This window comes from Taeniopygia guttata, chromosome 1A, assembly GCF_048771995.1.
Source record: "Taeniopygia guttata chromosome 1A, bTaeGut7.mat, whole genome shotgun sequence".
NCBI lineage: Eukaryota > Metazoa > Chordata > Aves > Passeriformes > Estrildidae > Taeniopygia > Taeniopygia guttata.
Window position 1 is genome coordinate 43,769,666 of NC_133025.1, and position 26,564 is coordinate 43,796,229.

A 26,564-nucleotide genomic window follows, 5' to 3' on the forward strand; every position below is an offset into this window, starting at 1 on the left:
ACTGAAGCTTATGCTGAAAAGCATTATCTCCTAGGAAGATCTAGGTGTCAGCATCCTTTCAGGAGCACTCTATTAGCCCACTTCTGCATCCAGTGAGCTGAAGCACAATCACTACTTAAAGAGCACTTGGAATTTTCAAGGCAGGCAATGTGTCTTATCAATGTTTTCTTCTTTTAAATAAAATACTAGCAATAAAATATTGTACTGTTGATATATAGAGTGCCAGAAATGAGTGCTACTTCATTACAAAATAACAAAGAAATCACTTTGAGGTATTAATTTGCACCAACTGGTTAGCTCTCCAAAATCAGATGAGACTGCCCTCACAGTCAAGATGTGAGCTAAGTAAAACAACTTAGTGAAGACTGAAAGTGATTTAAACTGACATGTTTCACCTTGGAGTAAAGCTGTGAAGGAATGCATATGTATTCAATTCCAATGCACCAGTCATAGGGAAACTGGCTCTCAGAGAGGGATAAAACTACCAGAGAATTTTTGAAATGTATCTAAAAGAGACTCATTTGAACTACACTTGCATGAACACAGGACATCAAGTACACAAACAAGACTGAACTCATATGATGACGAGGAACCTGGAGAAAAGGTTGAACCTGTTCTACTTCTTCATGCTGTCTGGAACAACCACAATGTGGTTCAACTTATGGATGCAGAACCAGCTGTCAAAGCTACACTAACAATTTGAGCATATGAAGCATGTACACAATGGGAAAGGAATGTACTCACTATTATTGACAAGAATTTATATATTACTCACATGGTGTTTTATATCTTGACACTTGCACTTTCAATTTGCATAAACACTCAGAAGAAGATTCTTTTGTGTATTGTTGCTTTAGTTAACTCAGCAATCCCTAAACCAAAGGGTACTGACAAAAGCAGTATTTGTAACAGCAGTACTCTGTAATAAAATATCTTAATTGAAAGCACCTCAAATAAACCACAGAACTGAGCATATATAACAGTGAAAAAAAAAATCAGCTTCAATATTTCAGGTATAAACTTTTACACAGCATTTCATGTTGCAAATCAACTAGAGATATGGAGAGCTGAAATAGGTGTTCCTATCCCATTTTCCATGTTTGGTTTATAATTTCATCTCTTCGTGCACTGGCATACACATAATGCCTGAGAAATCAGTTCAAGCAACTGAATTGGCAGAAACTTCTTTTTTACTTGCAGAGTCAAGGAGTAATTTCAAAAGCAGTTTGAACAGAATTTACAGCTCACTCCCAGGAAAGTAGTCCTGCTCACCCTGACCAAGCTGCAGTGGTCTTGACCCCACAGTAGGAAAATTCAACTTACTAAAAGGACAGAAAACTCAGCTGGCAGAAATGCACCAAACATTATCTAGGTAAGCACAATGAACTTTATTTCTTTTCCAGTCAGATTAATTCTATCACAGCCAGAAGGGAGAATATGTTGTTATAAGTCAAGAGAGGGAGGAAAAGAAGGAAGATTTAAGAAGGAGGCAAACCTCCATTCCATGGTTATTGGTCGGAAGCAGACAATTCAGTTGAACTGCACCATGAAACTATACCCATTGCTTTTGGCCCAGCCAGCTGGGTGATGCAGGTCATTCTGGAGTCAGACAAGCCCACAGCCACCTGAGCAAGAAGCAAGGTCCCCCCTCTCTCAGGAACAGCTATGTGTTAAGCTGTTCATCTTGCTCTGGGGACAGGGGAGCAGGACAGGTCAAGGAGAGCTATCTACAAATTCTCAGCTAACTTTGGGACAGCTGTAAAAGGTTTTGTAGTTCTTATTTTGTTAACCTAGGGTATCTGTGTTAGACTTCATATCAGGTATGCTTAATCACTCTTTAGACATCCCTGCAAGGAATTAAGTAGAAAAAAACTGCTTCAGTTATTTTTCTTCTATTATGTAAATTTTAAAATTCAGCCTATTTTTTATGTTTTTAAAAGCTTATTTTCCTGAGTTACTCCAGCCAACATTCTCAGTGGCTGAATTGTTTCACATGGAATAATAAATATATTCTAAATTCAAAGAAGTGTTCCATAAACACCTTATAACCTTCATTTCTCAGCAAAGAAAAATACTTGGGGGCTGAAGGAAAGGCCATGGATGTTGCCTACCCAGAGCTTAGCAAAGCCTCTGACACCATCTCCCCCAGCATTCTCCTGGACAAACTGGCAGCTCATGGCTGGACCAGGGCTCCCTGGGTAGAACCTGGCTGGGCCCAGAGTGGTGGTAGATGGAGCTACATCCACCTGGTGGTCAATCACCACTGGTGTTCCCCAGGGCTCAGTACTGGGATCAGCACTCTCTAGCATCTTTATCAATGAACTGGATGAGGGCATCGAGGGCACCCTCACTAAGTTGGCAGATGACACTAAGCTGGGCAGGAGTGCTGACCTGATGGAAGGTAGAAGGGCTCTGCAGAGGGATCTGGACAGGCTGGATCAATGGGCTGAGGCCTGGGGGGTGCTGGTCATGAATACAAGCCAGTGTGTGCCCACATGGCCAAGAAGGCCAATGACGTCCTGGCCTGGATCAGCAAATGTGGCCAGCAGGACCAGGGCAGTGACTGTCCTCCTGTTCTCCACTCGGGTGAGGCCACACCTCAAATGCCATGTCCAGTTCTGGGCCCCTCACTGCAAGAAAGACTCTGAGGTGCTGGAGGATGTCCAGAGAAGGGCAACAGAGCTGCAGCTTAACTGGTTGAGGAGTGGCTGAAGGGGGTGGGGGTGTGCAGACTGGAGAAAGGGAGGCACAGAGATCTCTACAAGCACCTGAAAGGAATGAAGTTGTACCAGGGGAGATTTAGATTAGATACTAGGAAAAATTTCTTCACTGAAGGAGTAGTCAGGCGTTGGCACAGACTGCCCAGGGAAGTGGTGGAATTGCCATCCCTGGAAGTGTACAACACCAGGCTTAGTGGCAACCACAGGAGTGCAGGGTTAACAGATGAATTCAATCTTTTTTCAACCTAAATGAGTCTATGTATTATCAGTCTGAGTTTTGATCTTCAATAACCAGAAGTGATCTTGAAGGTGTTCTCATCTAATATGAATCTTCTTGCTTTCAGAAATGCTGTTTTCTACGCTTGTCAAAACCATGCCACATACATCCAAAGGATATGCCCTATATGAGAAAAGTTTATTGCTAGTATAGGAAAAAAGGAGATGGAGTACATTAATTGACAGTATTTTCCTTAGAATACTCTTCTCCTTTCAAAATGAATAAGACAAATCACAATAAACCAGATTTTATTCAGATGTTTAAGACTGATAATAAAATTTTTACTTCCTTTCTAAAGTTATCTAAAACACTGAAAGGAGGAAACCTGTAATTCTACAAGACCAGAGGCTACAACATAAAAAAGCTGCACATACTTTTAGGATCTGCTTTATAATGTCCAAGAAAGAACTTATTAAACTTTAAGAACTTCTTACAGTTCTTAAAAGAACTGTAATAATATTAGTTATATTATGATTAAAAGAGAGAAAGGACAGCCAAGGCTCCTGCCAACACACAAGTATTATATTGTGTTTACAAACATTGCCCAAATAATTTTTACCTCATTTATATCTCACTTTGAATACTGCTGCAAAAATTATTTTCAACTGCTGCTGTTTCAACCAGCAAGCCTATAGCCACTTATAACAAGTATTACTCAAACGCTGTACTGGTTTCCCTTTTTCACATCAGACTAAGATCCTTGCCTGTACATTTACCACTAAATTTCTGAAAAATGAAGTGGTACGAAGTGCTTTGTTCCACAGCCATTTAGCCACTGAGACTGTCAAAGCTTAAGCTCTTCTTAACCTCTTACTTCTTTCTACAACTTTCTGCAGATCTACCATTATAACGTGGCACACTGTAAAACTACAGAACAAACATAACCTTTGTAAAATTTTCCTTTAAAGAGATGTGTTGCTGGCAACTATGTCAAATTAACAACATTAAGACTGTCAATATGATTAGATCGCTGTCTCTGCAAACATACCATACATTCTAGCTGGGCAGCCTTGTATGCCCCTAGTCCGTGATGATCTTTGTGTATTGTCTTATCTCTAGGAACAGGGAAAAATCCTCTTCTCAGAAGATACACAGCACAGAAATGTTTTGCTTCAATTGCTCTAGGTATAGAGTAACACAAATATCAGCATCTGTACTTACTGATTATACCTGCTTTACAAGGATGATCACTGCACTTGTTCTCAATTTATTCCTTGAGTGTTTGACAGCATTACTTGCCACATAAATAAATTAAAAATGAAGCTGCTTCAAAAACATTTGAAAAAATAATAAACAGAATTATATATCCATCTCCTTTCCTTACAAAAGCTCAATCCCCACATCCACTAGAAGCAGCATCCAAAAGCAGGCATTTTGACAGAAGGGAGGCATTAGACTTCCTCTTAAATGCATTAAAATGCATTTACTGCTTTTCTGTTCAATCTTCAGACTCAAAATGCTACCAAAATATTTTTGCCTGTAAATTACATATTGTTAGTTTATGTCCCTAGTAAATGAGTTAGTGAGCCTTCTTGACAAGACTCAATTATTTTTAAATGCATCACTATCAATCATTAGTACAAACAGGGTGGTGGTGAATCTGGCACCATCAAGTCCACTGCTACTTAAGATAAGCACTGTGCAGGCTACCATAGCAGTGGAAAACTTTTATTAGCTTGCACCAATTAAACCCCTCCTCTCTACTTCTTTCTCAGCTTTTATATGTCAGAAGAGTTTTCTCAATGTTTTAGTCAAAATAACTTATTAAATGCTTACTTTTTAAAGTATTTCAGGCTGACTTCAACTACAATGGGTCAGGAAACATTCCCATGAGAACTGACAGCAATTTTGAGGGTTGGTAGTCAGAAGCACTAACCTCTCCAATACTACAGTTAAGTTATACCCAGAAGACATCACCATTTAACTTACCCTTCTCCAGGGACAAAAGTTACACAACTTTAATTGTTCTAGTAAGAGGCTCCTATTAATAGTATTTTAAAGTATTATACACAGAGTAAACTAAGGACCTTAAAAGTAGTACCAGGAAGTATATTTCTTTATGTGTCGATGCTCAAGTTGATATAAAAGACACCACCTCTCATTTTATCATATTACACTGTTGGTATAGCTGACCCACTATGAAGTGCCTTGATTCTGATGTAATGTCCTTTAAACAAGTAAGAACAAACCGCATCAGCATAAAGATACAATATGAGAAAATTCTGTCTGTTACAAAGATCTTCAGTTTACTTTGGAAAAAAGTACTGCATACCCCTGACCAGTTTTACTGGTACAAAAACAATGTTTGTAAAATTTTAGTCTTTTAACTTACCCTGCTGGCATTCTTAAACCAGTTTAACTCTCTATGCATGGAATGAATAACTGTGTATGGAATATGTCTTAATGCAGGGGTCTTTCCTAGACGAAATCAACCTGTTAAACTAATGAAGTTACACAACTATGTTCTAGATACTTTAGGGGTACAAGTACATTAACTAGTTATGACTGCAGAAGTTACTGTGAACTTTACCTTTTTGTTCTTTTATCAGTGTGCTGGTTTTGGCTGGGGGAAAGTTGACTTTCTTTGCAGTAGCTGGTATGGGGCTGTGTTTTGGATTTGTCATGAACACAGAGCTGATAATACAGAGATGTTTTTGTTATTTCTGAGCAGTGCTTACATACAGCCAAGACCTTTTCTGCTTTTTATGCTGCCATACTGGTGAGGAAGTTGGAGGTTCATGGGAGATGGGTGGCAGATACAGCCAGGACAGGTGACCAAAGGTATATTCTATACCATATGACATCATGCTCAGTATATAAAAATGGAAAGAGAAAGGAGACAGAGCAATGGCATTTGTCTCCCCAAGTAGCCATTACACACAATAGGGTCCTGCCATCACATCCGATATTCAACCAACAACCTGCCCTGGAGACAGCTGAACACCTGCCTGTCAACTGGCTACAGCGAATTATTCCTTGTTTTGCTTTGCTTCTCTGTGTGGCTTCTGCTTTCCTTATTGAACTGTCCTTATCTCAAGAGTTTTCCAGCTTTTACCCTTCCAATTCTCTCCCCAGTCCCACTGGTGGGGGAGTGCCCAAGTGGTGCTTGGGGTTAAACTACAACACACAATAAAGACAAATACAGGAAGGTCAACAGAAAGCTCAAGAAGTCAATATAACAGAAAACTAACTGCAAAAGAAGAGCAAACAATCTCTTTCTGTAGTCAAACTGCTTCAGTACTAAATGATTTCAATATACCTCAAAGTCAACTAAGGATTTTAGCTCAGGTCATGACATTGGGCTTACAGGTACTCTGTACCTTATAATGGAAACTAGTTCTCACTTCCATTAGCAAACTAATCATATACTAATTAAGAATTCAGCATAACCTGTGCCAAAGTTGTTTAATAAACTCCTACACATAAAACAGAATGCACTTAACGATCCCTCAATGATTAAATGTGCCTGAGTTAGTTCTTAAGTAAGTTAAAGAACCCCCCAAGATTTCTTTACACGTTAGAGCAGTTTTCTGCAATGCTTTACAGATAATAAACTAATCCAAGGAATTCAAACACATTTGTGAAACAAATGATGCTACTGTGCTCAGTGCTTCATACCGGAAAAGCTCAATGAACACAGCAAGCTAAATAAGCTACTCCTGGATTATTGTTCCATAAGCCACACTATTCAAGAGGGTAAAACAGTTGGCAGATTTAAAGGACTAAGAATCCCTTTATTAATGAATTGAGGAATATTGATGTGACCCTTGACACCCAGTTAGATACTGTTCTTTTAAACTCGCAGGAGATCAAGATTAGACAGTGCATATATAAGGGATAAGTAGCAAAAGAAAACTGAAGAAGCTGATCCTGCAGGCAAACAAGGGAAAATGAGATGCTTGCAAAAGCATAAGGGAGTAATTAAAATGCACAGAGCAATACAGAAAGAGATGCATTTGTAGGCATGCCTGTGCAATTAATTTAAAATCAGTTCTCTCACTACCTTTACTTCTAAGCAAGTGCTACAGTGGGAGGAAACATGAGAAAACAGAATCACTAGGATAAATTTTCAGGTGACTAACTAATTTTTACAGTTTGGGCCACCAAAGGGATAGTCCCACTTTTAGGCCTTGGCTTCTGCTTCTTTTATCATGATATCTCTAGAACCTCCCCCATCAGCTAGAGGTGAGCTGATTCAGCTCACTAGTCCTGTAGCCAACTGGGAAAAGGAGGAGGAAAGGCAAGGGCTGTCTGCAAGTGGAGTCTACTCAAAGGAGCACTGGCTACATGCCAGAGCTAGGTAAGGAGACAGCCACTTAACCAGATTAACCTGCCCTGTGTACTGTCAGCCATAGCCTGCACCTCTACCTGAAACCTGCAGAAGGAAAAAATGAGAAAAAAAAAACAAACCCAAACTGATTCCCTGCACCAGAGCTAAAGCTGCATCATGAACCAGGACGCTCATAGGACTGAAGACTTCCCCATTCACTGGATTAGGTTCAACCATGTCCATTCCAGGTGCCACAGAAAGATCACCCTAACAGAGCACAGCAAGGGCAAACCCTTCTTTCCTAACACTTGGAGGCAATGCATTCTCTATGGTACAATTACAGTATTTCAGGAGAGGTAGCCCCACTGCTGGCTTTGTTCCACTCTGCATTTGCCTTCATGGTTGTATAGCTGTAAACTCATCTTCTGACTTTATTCGCCCTGCAGGTAACAATTGTTACACACAACACAGGAAAACCAAGCAGAAGCAGAATCAAGACCACTTCTTTTTGGAAAAAAGCACACAATGTTACACCAGTTTATCTATCATGCCAAATTGCCCATTCAAGACCATTTGGAGTATTCACTGAACTACTGCCACAGATGAAGTAGTTGATACATGAAGATACTCTACAGAAAGCAGCAAACCTCTCCAATAATACTGCTAATATGACACCCTTAAAAAACTTGGACATCTGCATATCCATGGAAGCTTCCTTCAGATTAAAAGGAAAAATAAAACAAAAACCCAAACAAAAGAAGCAAAACCCTCGTACAATAAAACTGTTGTTTCTCACATATCGTTCCAGTAAATCACTGCTGACATTGTCCCATGTAAAATGTTCTGGGGGATGAACTGATCAAGAGCAGCTCTGCCAAGGACTTGAGGGTTTCTCTTGGATGAGAGGCTGGACACAACACTGTGGAGTGGCAGCCCAGAAAACCAAACATGTCCTCAGGCTGCATCCAAAAACACGTGGCCAGCAAGTTGTGGGAAGGGATTCTGCCCCTCTGCTCCGCTCCTGTGAGACCCCACCTGCAGTGCTGCATCCAACTCTGGGGTCCCAGCACAGGAAGGACATGGAGCTGTTGGAGAGAGTCCAGAGGAGGCCACCAAGATGATGAGAGGGATAGCACACATCTCCTATGAGGAAAGGCTGAGAGAATTGGAATTGTTCAGCTTGGAAAAGAGAAGGCTTAGGGTGACTCAACTGCAGCCTTGCAGTACCTGAAGGGAGCCTACAAGAAAGATGGAGAGGGACTTACAAGGGTATGTAGTGACAGGAAAAGGGGGAATGGCTTCAAACTGAAAGAGAGCAGGTTTAGATTAGATATTAAGAAATTCTTTATTGTGAGGATGGTGAGGGACTGAACAGGTTGTCCAGAGAAGCTGTGAATGCCCCATCCCTGGAAACAATCAAGGCCTGGTTTGATGGGGCTCTGAGCAAACTAATGTAGAGCATGGCATCCCTGCTCATGGCAGGGCAGTTGGAACTAATGATCTTTATGCTCCCTTCCAACCCAAGTAATTTTGTGATTCCCTGTTTTTTTCCTTCATTATCAACTACACAGGATTAGATTTTGTTGAGGGTGTGGGTGTGTGTTTGTGATTTTTTTTTTTGTTTGAGATTTTTTCAATTCCTAAAAATATGTGAAAGGCACTCTGAAAAAGTCTTAATAGAAGTCCAAATAAGAATCATGTTGACACACTGTCCTGCTAAGACTTCAAAGGATACACATTACCACACTAAATAGGGTAATTCTCATACCACAAAGTTACTGCTAAATTATAAACAGCAACCTCAACTTACTTGGAATGAAATAACCATTTATGAGAGCTAATATGACAATAGCAGAGGGTTTGGCTTTAGTTTTTTGGTGGTTTATATTTTTAAAGTTTCCACTTTAACTTCTGACAAAGGCATTAAAATACTGTGCTTAGTCCAGCCTGGCTTACTACCAAGTTGAACAAAAGTAATTTAAGTTAAATAAATGTAAACAACCTTTTAGAGAAGGCCGGCTTGGCAAAGTCAACAAAATTAATCTAAATATTGATACAGAAAGGCAGTTCTTAGACCACGATCTTCAGGAAGGAGCGTATTTCCTTACAAAATCTGCAGCACTACATCATCAGATACACAGGACTCGGATAGCACAAGCCATCTTCCAGTCCCAGAGAACTGGAATTTTAAAGAGTTTGGTTTTACAAAAAATAAATCCTTTACTGATTTAAGATTTTGGCAAGTAATGCAGTGATCTCTGCAACTAAAAGCTGATGACTGAAGGGTAAAAATATGGATGGGTCTGCATACACAAGAGTAAGAATTAACTGTACCTCTGCAGTTTTAGGCATAAAACTCTACTGATACAATTATTTTTGCAGCAGGTTACTTTATCACAGTAATGTAGATAAGTTGAAAGTGCTAAAAGCAGTTTGAAACACCAGTGGGGGGGGGGGGGGGGGGGGGAAACTAAAATAACTTTGCCAGAAAGTAACCCAGGTACAGGTTAGTTTCCCCTGATGGTCACTGCTGGTTGCACACTGCAGTCTGTGTGTGACAAAAAGCAGAGAGTTGTGCCAGCCAGAGCCTGTGGGTAACCCTCCCCAGCAGATTACTGCTTCTTCACAGGCCTGAGGGCTCCCTAATCGCCATCAGCCAAAACAACTCATGCTAGCAAAGGTTACTCTTAAAAGTGCTTAAGCCAGGATGGCTGCTGAAGCAGGACAGACACATACCCTGTACCAGCTGCAGCACCTGCCAGCAGAGAGCCACACTTCATCCACCAGCAGAACAAACATGGACAAGTTAAGATGCTGCACCATTCTAGTCCTTACATAAACTCCTCATTTAAGCAAGAGGTACTTCTTTTTTTCAGGTCTTTTTGACCCAAAGATTAGACACAAATTACTTTCTTTAGGGAGACTGCTTTCCTTCACAAACTCCAAGGAAACTCCAGCAAATTCACTGGCTGCACAAACTTTAATTACATACTATAATAAGCACACAATAAATTAAAGCAAAAATTGAGTATAAGCACAGGGAACAAACTAACCTTACTATTGTAAATATGAGACTTCACATTATGGATCAAAGTCAGTTTTCACTGGACTACCACATTAGCTATAAGTATTCTGTATTTGTATTTCACAGGTGAGCTATATAACTGCATGCTATAAAATCAGTGGGGTTTTGTTTTGGTTTTGGCTCCCTGCACACCTGTCTGCTCTCCGACCTTTAATAACAATACAATCATTAAATAATTAATGTTGAAAGGTACTTCTGGAGACCATCCGGCTCAATCCCCTTTTCCTCAAAACAATGTCAGCTTCAGAGTTACACATGTTGCTTAGGGCTTTTGCTTCACAGACGACGAACTTTAAACTGAAAAATTAAGGTAGGCTTTAGAAAAGCACCAGAACCATGAAAACCTCAAACAAAAAAAAACTCTTATCCCGCAATCTAGCTTGGGATATAACTATTCTTAAAGATATCAGCACTCCGATGAAACTTGTTCCCTTCAAGAGTACATTTCACAAGAAAATACAACCAGTAAGAAAACCAGAAATATTAATAATAATTGAGGAGAAGAGTTAAAGCTAGCTAATTTATCTACTCTGAGTTTCTTTCTGTAATAAGCATCTTGATTTGTTGCAAAATGCAGCAGACTTAGCAAGTGGTGCCCAACCATTCAGAGCAGTGCACAAGAAGCGAAGAAGCAGCTGAGGACTGCACACCCCTCTGGCAATGACCTCAGTTATCTTCCCTCTATTATCACACACGTGCACACATACAGCTGACCACCATCACATGAAAATACTTAGTCCTGTGATAAGAGAGGTTCAGCAATCTCTCCAGAGAAAGAGCTACAGAGAGAAGCAGGCAAACACTTCACAGACCTTAAGATTTCACTCAAACAAGTGTCCCTGAGTAAAATTGTACAGCAAGGAGCAAGCCATGAGCTAAATTGTCTATTGGACATCTCATGTCACAGCTGCCAACCATGGACTTAACGGGGTGGGGAAAATATTCACGGAATTGTTTTCAGAAAAATAACTTACAGAAAAAGCCATACAAAATTAGAAAGAGTCTGATGAACACTGTCTGAACTGGAACAGAAATTGTGATGTTTTCCCACCGATCAGATACTTCTACTTATATAACACTGATTCCAAAACCAGGAAGCTGTCCTATAGAAAACAACTTCAGTATTTTTCCCGATCTTATTTCTCCATGACAAGTGTGGATGCAGCTCTTTCGACTATACCACTTTCCCAAGTCCACTCTGCTTCAAATCAGAGATTTCACATAAGAATGAATGCCTAACTTGATTTTTCAAGAATCATGTCCGCACACTCATTTTTCATTGAAACTTGTATCAAGACTTTTTTCCCCCCTCTTCTGTTGTGCAAGTTCACCTGCTCAACACATGGCATCTCTATTCCCTCCACAATCTGGAAATGTAAGTGGAATTCGCATTCTGGGGAATGCGGCCGTGCTTTGTACACTTAAAGCAACATATGGCAACAAAGAAAAAACAGAGGCTCCACGAAGTCCGCAGATTACAAGAAAGACTCTACCCAACGATAATAAGGAACAGAGACAGGGTCATCTGACCCAATAGAAATAATACGGGTGTTGCCCAGGACATACTATCTAAACCCAAATAAAACCGGAGAGCCGCCAGGGATGTATACAAGAGGAGGGAACGGCGGGGCGATGCCGTCGGCAGGCAAAGAGTGGCTGGGGGGTTCGGGGAAGCTCAGGGTCACGCCCCGGGAATGCTGAGGCGCAGGGCTCGGGAGAGGGCGATGCGTCGAGGCCAAGCTAATAGCACAACGCCGGAGCCCTCCCCGCCAGCCCGGCTCGCTGCCCCCGCGTCTGCCCCGCCCGGCGGTTCGCGGGGCCCGCGCCGTGCCTGCCCCCGCCCGGCGCCCCGCACAAAATGGCTGCGCGGGGCCGGGGCCCGGCAGGAGGAGGCATCGCCCATCGCCCGCCGCCGCCGCTCCGCGCGGCTCCCCTGCCCGGCTCCCGCGGGAAGCGGCGGGCGCCGCCGCCCGGATGCGGGACAGCGGGACACGCAAGCGGTTCCTGTAGGTGAAAGGTCGGGGGGCGCGGGGCCGCCCGGGGCCGGGCCGGGCCCCGGGGCGGGGCGGGCGCGCTCCGCCGCACGTTCCGCAGCGGTGGCGGCCGGGAGCCGCGCGGGCCGCACCGCTACAGCGCGGCCGCCCCCGCTCCCCGTGCTCCCGCCGCCAGGCCGCGCCCGCTGCGGGAGGCATCTCTCGGCTGCCGGGGGGCTCTCTCTCACCTGGCGGGCCCGGTGGCCGGTCCGGCGGGGCTCTTTGGCTGCCGTGCGGCTCCGGCTCCCGGGGGTCAGAGTTCGCGACCCCGCCTCCGCCGCCGCTCGACCCCGCCCCGCCGCGGGCTCTGCGCCTGCGCCCGGGCGCGCGGCGGCGGGGCGGGGCTGTGGGCAGCGGCCGCTAACGGGAGCGGCGGGGCCCCGGAGCGCGGGGTCACCGGGCTTGGAGCAGCGCTCCGAGATGGCCCAGTCCCGCCAGCACTGCTGCCACTGTAACACCCGCACCTCACCACCCGCCTCCAGATCCAGGCGCTCCTTAAAACACCTCCGGGCATCGTGACTCCGACGTCCCTGGGCAGCCTATTCCAGTCCCCGATCATCCTAACGGAAAAAAGATTTTTTCTAATCTGGAAATCTCTGCTGGGACCGCTTAGAGCCCCTTTAGTTTTGTCACTGCAGACATGGTAGAAGAGACCAGTCCCTCACCTCACTATACCCTTCTTACAGGTAGTTGTGAGAGAGCCATGGGCCCCCCTAAGCCTCTTTTTCTCGAGATAAACAAACCCAGCTCTCTCAAGCCCTCCTCAATAAGCATGTTTTCAAGAACCTTCACAAGCCTTGTTGACCACCTCTGGACGCTCCTTATTAGAGTGAGGGGTCCAAAACACAACACAGTTCTTGTGTTACGCCCATTGAGTGGATAGCACAAGTCTCCAAACCCCCACTGCAGTTCCCTGCAGAGTAATGGGACCAAGCAGTGTTGAATGTCACAGGTGCACAGAATTTGGGCTTTGGGAAGCTTGGTGGGCTCTCCTGGCTGAGGCAGAGCCCTAGACAAGGCCGGCAGATTTGGCAGATTGGGCTTGAAATGTGCAGCATGATGGAGGCACACGCAGTGCCTTGCACAGTCACTATAGCAGTAAAAACAGCTGAGTCTGAAAGAGCTGTGCTTTGCCTGCATGGCAAAGCAAGTTCCATCCTTAAATGTCAACAGTGCCCTGGACAGCTCTTGGGAAGGCAATGGCCTGGCTGCCAATGAGTGCATGTTCCTGCTGGGGCAGTGCCAAAATTTGCCAGGAAAAACTTGCTGCTGCTCTGGCTCTGTCTCAACATCTGGACCAAAGTTGTGTTAGCTACTTACTTAGTTTATGCTAATTATTTTAAATTACCTTGATTTTAAGTAAGAGTTTTATACTTAAAGTACAGCCTTTCCCTTCTTCCTCTTTCATCTGTTCAATGAAGATGGTCTAGCTGTGGTCAGAGATCAGCACCAACTTCAACACTATTTAGGTCACTGGGGCTCTATGTACAATTTCATGATCTGAAAATCATTTAGACCATTTAATACAATTTCTACTGAATCAAATGACATAAGCATCAACATCTGAGCAGCAGTGATAGGAAAAAAACCCAAAGAATACACGTAAATTTACATAATAACATTAATAAAATTATGCACACTCTTGTCAATTCCTTTACTCTTTTCCTCCCACTCCCAGTCCCACGGCTGCACTTGTATCTATCAATCCTAGCTCAAGATCACTAGCTCAGTCAGTACTTGCAAGCATCGTATTTTGCTTTTTGATCAAAGACATTCCCAAACACCAAATGCAAATGAACTCAGTGAAGAATTTTTAAGGCAGAAAAATTAACTTGCTAAGCAATTCCTTTAAGTGTCAAATGTTGCAGCACTCTCAATTTATAGTACTTGTCACTTCCCAAACTAGCTTGAGCTGCACATCCACTTTCTAAGTGATGGAGCTTAGCGCAGTTTATCAAATGCCAAGTAATTTGCATCAAATCTTATTTGAGCCAAGGATTCTGATAGTCTCAGTACAGCAGAAATGTCACTGTAACCTGTAAAATGTACTTTCTTTTTTTTTAGCAAGTGACCCGATTCATACTTAATCTGTGTATGAAGGCGTGCCTCTGCAGCTGTGTCAGCCAGGATTGTAAGACATACATCCCTATCAAAAACACACAGAGAAGCAAAACTCTTTTTGCTATTACTGCAAGTTTTCAAAAAGCTGCTTTCAAACATATATAAGGAGGCAGCATAACTAACCTGACAGAAAAATCTCTCCCTTACATGCCCTGCTAAAATACTTATAGAATTAAAGAATCATTCAGGTTGGAAAAGACCTCTAAAATAATAATTGAGTCCAACTTTTAGCCCAGCAACTGCTAAATCCACCACTTAAACCATGTCCCAAAGTGCCACATTTGTACATCTTTTAAATACCCCCAAGGGATGGTGAGTCGTCCACTTTCCAAGGAAGTCTGTGCCAGTGTTTGGCAACCCTTCAGATGAAGAGTTTCTCCTAGTACCTAATCTAAATCTCCCCTTTTGCAACTTGGAGCCATTTCCTAATGTCCTGTTCCTTGTTATTTGAGAGAAGCTGAGCACGTGGCTGCAGCCTCCTTTCAGGTGCTTGAAGAGATCAGTAAGGTCTCCTCCTTTTCTCCAGACTAAGCACCCCCAGCTCCCTCAGCCGCTCCTCATCAAAGAGCATCACTTGTGCTCCAGACCCTTCCCCAGCTCCTCTGCCCTTCTCTGGACATCCTCCAGCACCTCGGAGTCTTTCTTGCAGCGAGGGGCCCAGAACCGAACATGACATTTGAGGCATGGCTGCACCAGTGCAGAGTACATGGGGACAATCACTGCCCTGGTCCTGCTGCCCACACTATTACTGATCCAGGCCAGGATGCCATTGGCCTTCTTGGCACAGCTCAATTTCAGCTGCTGTTGACCAGCACCCCCAGGTCCTTTTCCAGACACTATGCCTGCCCCAAGTCTGCTGGGGTTGTTCTGATGCATGTGCAGAGCCAAGGCAAACAGAAGCTGTGATTCAGGCATACTTTGACTGATACAGCAGAACTACATTTTTCAAAAGGATTTATTAATAAATTAATTATTACCCTTAATTTGACCGTCACATAGACTTAACCCCCTTAATTCTTTGCAGTGATTTTTAAAGTAAGACTGATGTGCAGGTAATGGTAACAAATTCTGCTGTTTGAAAATTGTTTAGCACACAAATTACAAAATACATAAAACCTGAAAATATTAAAGGACTCAGACTCAAATAATGTGAATTTATTTATACAAAAATGATGAATATCCACAAGAATATCTACAACTTTAAACTGTTTTCAGTTACAAAATAAAAATTCTATTCTTCCATTTAGACAGTATGATTTAGGATTGCTCCAAATAAAAGACTATTTGGATGGTAAATAGGGGACAGCAGTTACAGCAAACAAATGCACTGAACGTATCTTTCCAGACATCTCTTTACATTATGATGTAATAAACATAGTTGAGTAACTGAGTTTCCATGCACAAAATATTTAGTAAAATGTGTTCCACAGTTGCTCAGATTGTTTTAAGTCCTTTGGGCACACAGTTTTAAGCTAAAGAGAATTCAAGATCCTAGAAGCTTTAATTTATCTATGAATAAAAATGTTGGAACTAATATTCAATGCTAATGTTTGTCTCATACTCTACTAACCAATCTTAAATTGATTACAAACTATAGAGTTTTATAAGAAGAGGTAGCAGGTGTCTAAAAACTTCTGATCTTGTTTTAGTGTTTAGCCAAATCAAGATGTGAATATTTTACTTTTGATGGTAATGAATCAAATTGGGAGGTGAACTGGAGAAATAGGGCAAGTTTGAAAAGCAACCATCTGAAAATGTTATGAAAATGCTTCTGTTGTGGGTTCTTCATATGACACCATTCTCACTCTTGCATTAATGCAAGAGTGAGACAAAGAAATATTCAAACACATTTACAAAGACAATTTATTTCACATAGAATGTGACTGCAATATGCATACTACTGTTTATTAGGCTCTGTTCCAATCTATTTATGTCACAAATTTTTTGATTGATCAACCACTTCTGGAAAAAGTCCTCTGATTTCCACAGAACACTTTAAACTATTTTCTCCCTCTGCACCAAATCATCTAGAGGTAGTTTGACACCACATGAAGCAGAACTTGGGCACCTTAATCAGGGTGTTTTGACTTTTATTGCTCTGTTTTGCAGCAGAGAAAATATCAAAGCATAAAGTGAAATTAAGTTAGCTTGCTCCTAGCCAAATTTCTGATTCACTTGCTGCTTCACGACTTGCCATCTTTGTTGGTGTGCAGTCCCTATGAAAATATGAAGAAGCTCTTCCCTTTGATACTATAAACTGGAAGAGACACATCACCTCTATGTTATATTGATACCAGTTTTGTTTTGGATACACTAAAAATCATGTCAGAAATCACCCTGAAGAGACATGGTAATAATTCACTTAGCTTCAGTCAGCAGTTGTTTTTGAAATTAAGTAAAAACCCTTTGTATATAACAAAAGTATTCATTTAGCACAATTGTATTACAATAAAAGAGAATAAAGGCTTTGATCAGACTTCTACTGCATTTCCAACACTATCTGGTCAAACCTCTAGTGGTCCTGAGGGAAGTCAAATCTACAGCCTTAAGTCCCTGATTCATAAGATACTCTACTGAAATGCTGGAAGTCAATGAAATTTCTTGTATAGTTAATATTAAGAATTCAACTTCCAAGCCCACTACTAACTTTAGAGAAGCTCTTGGACCTGACCTTGAGGTATATTGAGGGAATAAGTGAATTTTGGTTTGTGTTTTCATTCTTGGTCTTTTTGTGATAAATATTAACTATTCTACCATCTATTCTCTTTCTGTGGTGAGGCCACAGAATAGATATTAATGTGGAATTCAAACAATTAATTAAAAGTTAATTACTCTTAATTTTGATACCACAACTAGCTTGATTCAGGGGACTATAACAAGTGTTTCATACAGTAAAATTAACTGAGTCCATTGCATTTGACATAAAAATGGCTTCCTTTCATGTGGGTTTCATAGCTCTAGTTCCATTTAAGCTATTACAGTGTTAACATTTTTTAAAAGTTAAATAGAATAAATGCACCAGAATCATCAGTAAGTATTTCCTAATGAGGTATACCAATGATTCTCTTAAAAAAAAAAAAAAACCAAAAGCCAAACACCTAAAGCTGAATTCTGTTTTGAAGTGTCAAACAGAACAAATCATATTGTAAACAAAAGGTATTTCAAAGAATGGTATGCATTTTCAGTGCCTTCTGCACTAAAAAAGCTCTGTTGTCTTGGTATGGCAATTCCAGTTTGAACATAATATTTAAATATACAATAGTTTTAAAATTTTCAGAGAGTAGGGTGCACATATTTGTTTACTGCTCTTTGAACAATAGTTTATACAACACAGTGTTTCATATTGGGTACAGAACTAATTTGAAATGAAGTTTTGAAACAAGTAAGATATCTCATCTTTGATTATCAATAATGTTTTTTTACTCTGCTTTGAATTCTTACTGGAAACATAAAAAGATAATTCATCCTGTAATTGCTGGAAGAGAACTCATTTAGTCTCTTTGGCATCTGTAGTACTGTAACAGCTCTAGTGGCTTATCCTTGTAGTTGCAAACTGTTTTTAAAATATTTTTCCCTTTTCTATTTCTTAATAATTGAACCATATTTTGTTTTTCTGACACAGAATTTGTTGTACTGTTTTAATGTACTGGTATGCAAGATTTCAACTGCCACTCAAGGAAAGGAGCATCAATATCAGACAACTTCTCATAAAGGAGCTTACATAGTCAACAACGACCCCAAATCTGTAAAATTCCTATACCAATCCATTCTTGCTATATTGCAAAGTGAACATCGGCAACTCAAGAATCTATACACAAATTATGAGGAAATGTGCAACTGCAACAAATCTGTTTTGTGGGGTTTTTTTAATAAAGTTTATGAATCTGTTGACTAACAATCTGCCATTCTGAGGACACTTTGGACTTCAATGCACAAATAATTCTTCCCATTTAAGTAAACACTGGAATTTAATAAATAACACATTTTGTATCAACACAGAAATACATACAATTCTTTAGAAAAATATTATTTTACACTAAAAATGCAACAACTCCTAATCCTGACAAATATACAATTTTGTATAGGTTGCGATGGCAGGATTCTGTTTCTTTGAACAGTTGCTGTAGTCTGTTTTCTGACCATCCTTAGATAGTTTCCTTTAAACTTGCAGACACAATGCTGACACTGCTATAATACAGTGCCTTCTTGAAAAGCTTCTATCCACCTGTTAGAAAATTAAACATGGTTAGGAAGTAGCCGATAAAAGAATAAATCTCAATGCTGTCACTAGCTACAGATTCACACAAGAAGTAACATCATACTTCCACTACTAGTTGGTCTGTGAGTGCAAATACCAAAATCTATCCAATGAGTTCAAACATACAAAGCTGCCTGGTACAAGGCCATCCAACAGAAGCTTTTTTCTGTACCTCTCCTATACTGAAGTTACATGCATGAAGAACCGGTGAAGCTGGGAAATGCTCAACAAGTAGGCTATGCCAAGGTTTTGCATACCTTTAAAACCCCCCAATACTCCCTTTTCTTTTTCACTGCAAACATGATTTGGGAGGAATCAGGACACTGCTGTACCTGAGGCAGCCATCTGCATAACCCATGCTCTCTGCTTCTGCAGCAGGTAAAAGCCAAGGACTAGTGGGGCTGAGGGAGGTGGTCTCATGGCACATGGAAAGGCAGGGAAGGGCAAAGAGAGCCCAGGGGGAGGTCCCAAACAGCTGATCCAAGTTTTCTCAAACTGGAAATTTAACGTTAATATTCAGATACTTTTACTCCCTATAGCTGTGGTTTCTTTTCCTGCTTGGTTAGGAAGGTAAAAAAACATCCTCAGCTTCTCAAGGATGCAAAACTTAATGTTCCTGAAGCACTCCAATGGTACAGAACAAATAATTCTGTTTTCTGAGTGAGGGCTGAACTGTATGTATGTAAAGCCAAGAGGCCCACATAATGAGCATTTTTTTCCTGAGTGGAAATCTTGGAAGGACTGAATGAAACAAAGATTGTAATTATCTTTATCATGGAAATTCAAACTGTCTTGGTATTCACCGGGTATCTAAACATTAGTCACAGATGCTGGCTCTTCCTTGCCCTGAGCATTTAATTTTGTAACTGTGTGCATGTTCTTTGAATTCAAGCTTTTGGCATGAACATATTAATCATGTATTACTACTCACTACAGTCTGCACACACAGCTCAAACCTCACTTTTTTGTAATATTTTTAGTATTTTCTACTGCCGTGTGTAAATTAAAAACAACTAAAGTAGAATACAAATGCAAAAAAAAATCATAAACAGCTTAAGCATTGAACACAGCTTTGGAATTTAAAACCACATTGAAAAGTAACCATCTGTTAAAATTTGTTACTGCACTTAGACAAATACATCAGATATTTCTTTGTTCCTATCAGGAAAAAATAGTGTCCACTGATGCAAACAGGCCAATAGCATATTTTTTTTTTCCTTTTAGGGCTGTAAAAGCAGCATTTATTCCGAAGGTTCAGCATAAAATCTCCTAAGGATATTAAATACTTGGAGAAAGCTTGAAATTCAAAGTACTTAATGTTATTCCTAACCTCAGTAAAATACACTATGTCCAAATTTCAAGTTTTCTTCTGAGAAAAGCCATTGTCTGAGTAGGAAAATAAACCTATTGAATGCCTGGGTTTTTTTCAGTTTGTTTTATATAGTATAAATGAGGACACAGGGGAAACAACAGGGTAGTATCTTAATTAACAAAGAAATCTTTATGCACATCTGCACAAAATACTCCCAAAGATCAAATAAAGACTTCCAGATTTTCTTCTGTAGAGAAGTGTCATTAAGCACGTTCTCAGCTGTTCAAAATTGCCTGTTGTATTTGTTTTTAGAATGTTCCTATTTGCAGAAAACTAAACCTGCATCCATTTGAATGTTTAAGTACTAATAATGGACTTGTAAATGCATGAAATCTATTTAATAATGTAAAATTCATTTGGGGAAACTGCAATGAAACCAGTCAGATAAGATATGCATGTAAGAAAGATAGCTTACATGTATTCCTTCTGCACTCATTTCTAGTTTACTTTATGAATCATGTGATTAATGTTTTCTACTGATCAATGACCAAGCTTCCAGATTATTTTACATGAAACCAAAACAACACATAGCTTGATAAATATGACTCCAAGTTCAGATAGGACTTGAAATTAAACAGCTTGTGTGAATGCTCTTTGAATGCAAGTTTTTGGTCTGAGTGCATGCCTAGGTGCTCATGGGCATCAGCTCACACACTTCAAACCTTGGCCCTCAAGTTTTAGTGTTTGCTTTATTCTTCACTGTCATGCTGTTGATTAACTAATATGAACAGGTGAAATTGAAAAAAGGAGCGTATCAGTTAATTCTTAAAAACATTTTCTGGATTTATCCAAAGGTAACATTCAATTTTCACTTGAGTAGACCAGGGTGGGAGGAATCAGCGAGGAAAAACAAAGATTTCTTTTATTATCTTTGACTTTCTCATTCTACACTCAGTCTTTTGCAGAAGAGAGTCTGCTTCCTTCATTTCAGAAGCCCTAATAAAACCAGAACCTTGTGTTTAAGTAATTTAAAACTTTCATTTACTTATTATCTAATACGGATCTTTTATACATATGCTTTATGTGTGAATATTAACATTCACCACTTCTGAATTTTCTAGAAATATGTAACAGAAATTAATTCAAATAGTTTCTTACTTTTGAGCTGAATGGGGATCATCTGCCTTGAATATGTAAAATAAAGTGTTTTTGTGCAGTAAATGGAACACTCTAGACTCTGAGTTTTCACCTTTTACTTCACTAACTGTGAATCCGAGTAAAGGCTGGCTCTCTAATGCTGCCACATCCTATGTAACAGGGAAAAAAAGAAAAAAATACAAAATTAGTTTGTAAGACATACTAAGGCATGCATTTAGACTTCATACACCATACCACTGCAGCAGACAATACAACGTATTGTTATAAACATACATGCACAGAATGCCGCTTTTTATATTCTGTAGGCATGAGTCAGGGGACAGGAAATAAAACCTCACAGACTTCAGCATCATTGGTTGTGTTTTCATTTCCCTGATAACATCTCCCTTGGCTTTCACTGCCTTATTTTGCCCATCATTGTGCCTGGCAAGGACTTCTTGTATCACAGATCAGCCACCACCTGGCTGCAGACCAGAGGCCCATCAGGCCCAGTGCTATCTCCAGCAAGCTCAGAAGTCAAGTGGGATGTTATTAACTGCACTGAGTATGCTAAAAGGAGGAGCTACACAGGCAACCTGTACTCTCAAGCACTGAAGTCAAGATCCAAATCTTTAAATGGCTAAACTTATCTCACTTTCTTTTTCTGGAAATAAACAGGATAGGGGAAAACAAGCTGCTGAGTGTTCACTAATAGTCGATTAGAAAAGACCCTTCCTCATTTACCTCAGTTACCTTTTTTTTAATACTCTTGTCTTTTTATTAATGAATACAATACACAGCATTCTTGGAAAGAAAAAAAAAAGTATTTTTATCCCGTGCAAGTTCCAAAACAGTGGAAGGCATTGTAGGCAAGGTTCTGCAATGCTTATGAACAGAAGGAAAAGAAATACCTAACTCCCCCACATGCAAACAAACACTAACACATCAGGTGAAGACTTTGGTAATTGCCTCTTCAGTGAAACAAACGTGTCCTATGACAGCAGCATTTCTTGATATTGGAAAAGAGTCAAGTAAAGCTGAGTAATCTGTTTTACTATCTCAGGTCTTCATACCACTAACAGGTGATTTCTTTACCATTAATCTTTCTATCAATTGGAACAATATAAGTAGCCTAAGCGGCCAAGGCAACACTGCACCTTCCCTTTAGACTCTCTAAATAATGTTTCCTGCAATGGCTCACCAAGATGAAAACTAAGGACAGATATACCTCAGTTTAAGAAAATAGGGAGAGTTAATTTTGTGATTGTGAACTGCAAACTGAAGCTACTCTGTAAGGTTGATATCTCAGAGGAACAAAGCAAAAGAAAATTTAAGGCGACTGTCACAGATTTTATTCTTTTTTTACCTCTGCCAAAGTTTCCTTTGCAAAGGCCAGAAGAGATGCAATGCTCTGAAATGATTTTCTAATTGATGTAAAAGTATTTGTTTTCCACATACTTATTTAAGCTGTTTTTATAACTACTTAGGTTGGGTTTTATTTTTAGTGTTGCCAATGCTGTAGTGGAAACAACATCACAGGTTTTAGACACAATTCCGAAGTTCTGAAATAGTGGTTGGCAGGAACAACCCAGGAACAAATCTGAGCACAAACCAGGAAATAACTAGAGTGGGGGTGGTGGGAAGAAGCATAATTCTTTACATGGCCAGGGTAGGTCGGACCTTATATTTTGAAAGAAAGTGAGGGATAGCAATACCTTAAAACAGATGCATTGGATATTTTGCTCTTGAAAGCTACTAGAAAACTATAACAAACAGTAAAAAACCTGAAGCCCAAGATCAATACATCCATATATGTAACAAAACATTCTAAGAATATTCTAAGATGCAATAAAATACATCCTCAGGACATTTTGGAATATCATATATATGTACCATATATACATATATGTTAGAGATTATTCCACACTGCAATAGGACTATACATTCTAAATAAAAAAGCAAATGCCATTACATAATATGCATTTCTTTTATATCAAATAACAACTCCAGGCTGAAGACAACAGTTTCAGGACAAGAGATAGTAGTTTACTCCTTTTGTAAGCATTCAAAATACTTATGGAACAAGATAGTTGAAGATGCTTTTATAACATTGCCTTTGCCACTAGTACATTAGTACTGTGATGCATGCAAACAGATCCCACATGTACTCAACTGATTCAGAAAATAACTACAACTGAGCAATGGTGTGCAATGGAGAGGTACTTAAAACTAGATCTGAAATCAGAAACAACATAGCTACATCAATATATTATGCTGTTATGGTATCAAGCGCAATGGGGGCTTGCAAAATACTGCATCACAATGAGATGAAATAGTGTAAGGTGATCTAATTTTATTTTTAGATCATAAGAATAAATATCTTTGTTACAAAGACAGTATTATCATTGATATTTAGTTTCTAATATGTAGTCTCTTACCTCACTAGCAGCATATGTGTATAGCACCTTATTTTTTATAACAAACCACAGGTGTTTCCATGGTTTCTTACTGCCCTTAGATCTGTGTAGGTAGCCACTCATTGTAGAGTCTTCTGTATTTGCTGAAACCTGAAGAGGGGGGAAAAAAAAATCAACAAAACCTAGTAAGACTTCACAGTACAGTTTTTTGTTTTTTTTTTTTTTTTAACAGCTTTCCAGAGCCCTGCCTGTCAGAGACTGAAGTTCTTACCCAATCTCAGGTTAATGTTGCTAAGGTGGATGAAAGAAAAATTATTTTGCCTGCTACTGTCTACCTGATCTGGAAGAGAGGTTTCCAGTAAATGAAGGTTGGAACTTAAGTTGGATACAACAGGACAAGAGAGAGCTGAAATGCTAAGGAAAACATATAGCTGGAGAACACAGATTCCTATTTAAGAAGAATCACTGAATCAGAGTAAGCTTGAAGCCCTATCTAGTCGGGTCTTGAACACTTTCAGGGATGGAGAGTCCACAACCCCTTTTTGGATAACCTGTTCCCGTTCCTCACCACCCTTATAGTAAGGAATTTCTTCCTGGTATCTAATCTAAACCTAATCTAAACCCTTCTTCACCTTATGAAGGTGAAGGGTCCCCCTTGTCCTATCACTACATGCCCTTGTAAAAAGTCCCTCTCCAGCTTTCTTGTAGGCGCCTCTTCTGGTACTGGAAGGCTGCTCCAAAATCTCCCTGGAGCCTTCTCTTCTCCAGACTGAACAATCCCAAGTCTCTCAGCCTGTTCTATTAGGAGAGGTGCTCCAGCCCTCCCTCAACTTAGTAGTCCTCCTCTGGAGTCATTCCAGCAGGTCCATGTCCATGGCTGGGGACCCCAGAGTTATACTGCAGGTGGGGTCTCACCAGAGCAGAGCAGAGCAGAGGGGCAGATCCCCTTCCTCACCCTGCTGGCCATGCTGCTTTGGATGCAGTCCAGGACACAGCTGGTTTTCTGGGCTGCAAGTGCAAATTGCCGATTTATGTTGATCTTTTCACCCACAAACAAACCCAGATCCTTCTCCCCAGCGATGGCATCAATCCATTCTCCACTCAGCCTGTATTTATGCTTGGGATTTCCTTGACAAACATGCAGGACTTTTCGGCTTGGGCTTGTTGAATTTTGTGAGGTTCTCACAGACCCATCTCTCATGCCTATCCAGGTCCCTCTGGATGGAATCCCTTCCCTCCAGTGTGTGGATTGCAACACACATCTTGGTGTCATCAGCAAACCTGCTGAAAAATCACTTCCTCCCATTCCCAAGACCTACAGTAAGTATGGTTACTCCACTTTTTCTAATAATAAACCAAGAACTGAGTTGCTGTAGGAGTCTTGCCGCTGACTGTTGGTACAGTGATAAATCAAAATTCAGGGAAACACAGGAAAGAAGGAAAGAAATTACAATTTTAAGTATAGCTCTGAATCACAATCTCACAGGTGTTTATGCAGTTTACACAGTGCTTCATACTTCATGTTCCTGCCTACTTAAAACTAAGGCCCAAACCTCAGAGACACATTTTGACTTTTGATTCTAGTTAAGATGATTAAAATAAGGATTTTTTCCCCCACTCCTGATATATTGATAATATAATACCAAGAAGGTACCACTTTTGACCAATAAAACACTTACTTCTTTGAGGGCAGCAGGAATTTTTTTCTGCTTTCTTCCAGAGGGAATACTTTGTAATACTGTAGACAAGGCACTTGATGGAGATTTATGGTTGACTGGGGATCCACTCTTAGGAGTGCACTGGTTATCTAAAATACACAGGATGAACGTATTGATTTCATGTCATAGATAACTAAACACAGGCAATTAATTCCTGGACATTTCTTGTTAAAAACAGCTGGCATTTTTATTCAGATTACAGGTTACTATAGTAACACCTAATCAGTTTAAATTCAGTACTGAATTAACTTTTCAGTGTTATCATCAACACCATGTGTTAGAATCCCCGAAATAACAATCATACTAAAAAAAACACAAGTTTAACGCTAAACAAATTGGTCTTGATTGTTTTCAAAGTCTGTTTCCTGGGTGTTGAATTGCCTTTGCTCATAAAGAGAGTGAAAATTACGTCTTAAAAATCACAGCAAATTTTACAGCTGTCCTCTACGGTTTCTGGACTTTATCTCTTTCAATTCTCTACATCTGTTAACTTCTCAACCTTATTCAATAGGGATGTTCCTCTTCCAGCACACAAACACTTCTGGACATTCCCATCTCCCAGCATGTGCTGTGTTTCTTCACTGCCACAGGTAGTTACTCATCTCTCTTGCAACACTTCACCTCTTCAAAACTCCTTTTTCTAGCAAGACCCATTCCTTTTTTTTACAGCTGCACTTGGAATGAGTGGTTTTATAAAGTCTACTTCTAGAGCTGGCCCTGAACTCTGTGAGGCTCTGAGACAATGAGAAGAGCAGGAGAGTGAAGTGGTTGCCAGCTGTACTGCACCTGCTCCCCAGCCCTTTTCCCAGCTTCAGGCAGCTGCAATTGCCTGCAGCACAGCAGCCTCTAGTGCCCAGCGCAGACACCTGCAGGTGGTTCAGACAGTGCCTTCCCATCACCGCAGGCTCCCACTGTCATTTCCTGGATGATCCATGCTGCTTTCCGCACCCCCATTAGAAATGTCAGCCCCAGCGTGCTGGAATCCAGAGCTTTAGCATTTCACTGAGCATCACAGATTTCCTGACACCCTAGAGAGCTTGTGTTGCACTGGAGCCTCTGCCGAGGGAAGGGGACCAGAAAGCTCTTTCAGTCTGTTTACAGCTCATTGGTGTGCTTTATAAGCAAGTATTTTGACTTAGTTCACAGCAAGTCTTGTGAGATGGGACTGGATTCCCACCTCACTAGGAGGTGCTTTCATTGATTTTACACTTTTTTC

General features: G+C 40.6%; 2 protein-coding genes across 6 annotated transcripts in view; both read right to left on the reverse strand.

Moving 5' to 3' along the window:
• Positions 1 to 12,695, reverse strand: part of NR2C1 (nuclear receptor subfamily 2 group C member 1) — a 47,145-nt gene extending 34,450 nt beyond the window's left edge. For 2 of the 5 annotated variants that reach the window (XM_030261520.4, XM_030261490.4), the window contains exon 1: positions 12,574 to 12,686. Coding sequence is in view for 1 of the 5 variants with exons in the window: in XM_030261515.4 (XP_030117375.4) it covers positions 11,684 to 11,701 (18 nt within the window). In the remaining 4 variants the exon portion in view is untranslated. Of the gene's footprint in view, positions 1 to 3,985; positions 4,004 to 11,683; positions 12,385 to 12,573 lie in introns of those variants that run through there. The other 3 variants (XM_030261506.4, XM_030261515.4, XM_030261497.4) reach the window with 3 other exon arrangements.
• Positions 12,696 to 15,646: 2,951 nt separating this feature from the next.
• FGD6 (FYVE, RhoGEF and PH domain containing 6) overlaps positions 15,647 to 26,564 on the reverse strand; it is a 72,708-nt gene continuing 61,790 nt past the window's right edge. Inside the window, exons 18-21 of the mRNA XM_012569120.5 lie at positions 25,310 to 25,437; positions 23,652 to 23,780; positions 21,235 to 21,383; positions 15,647 to 18,731 (exon numbers count right to left, since the gene is read on the reverse strand). Coding sequence (XP_012424574.5) covers positions 18,695 to 18,731; positions 21,235 to 21,383; positions 23,652 to 23,780; positions 25,310 to 25,437 — 443 coding nt within the window. The 3' untranslated portion in view covers positions 15,647 to 18,694. The remainder of the gene's footprint in view (positions 18,732 to 21,234; positions 21,384 to 23,651; positions 23,781 to 25,309; positions 25,438 to 26,564) is intronic.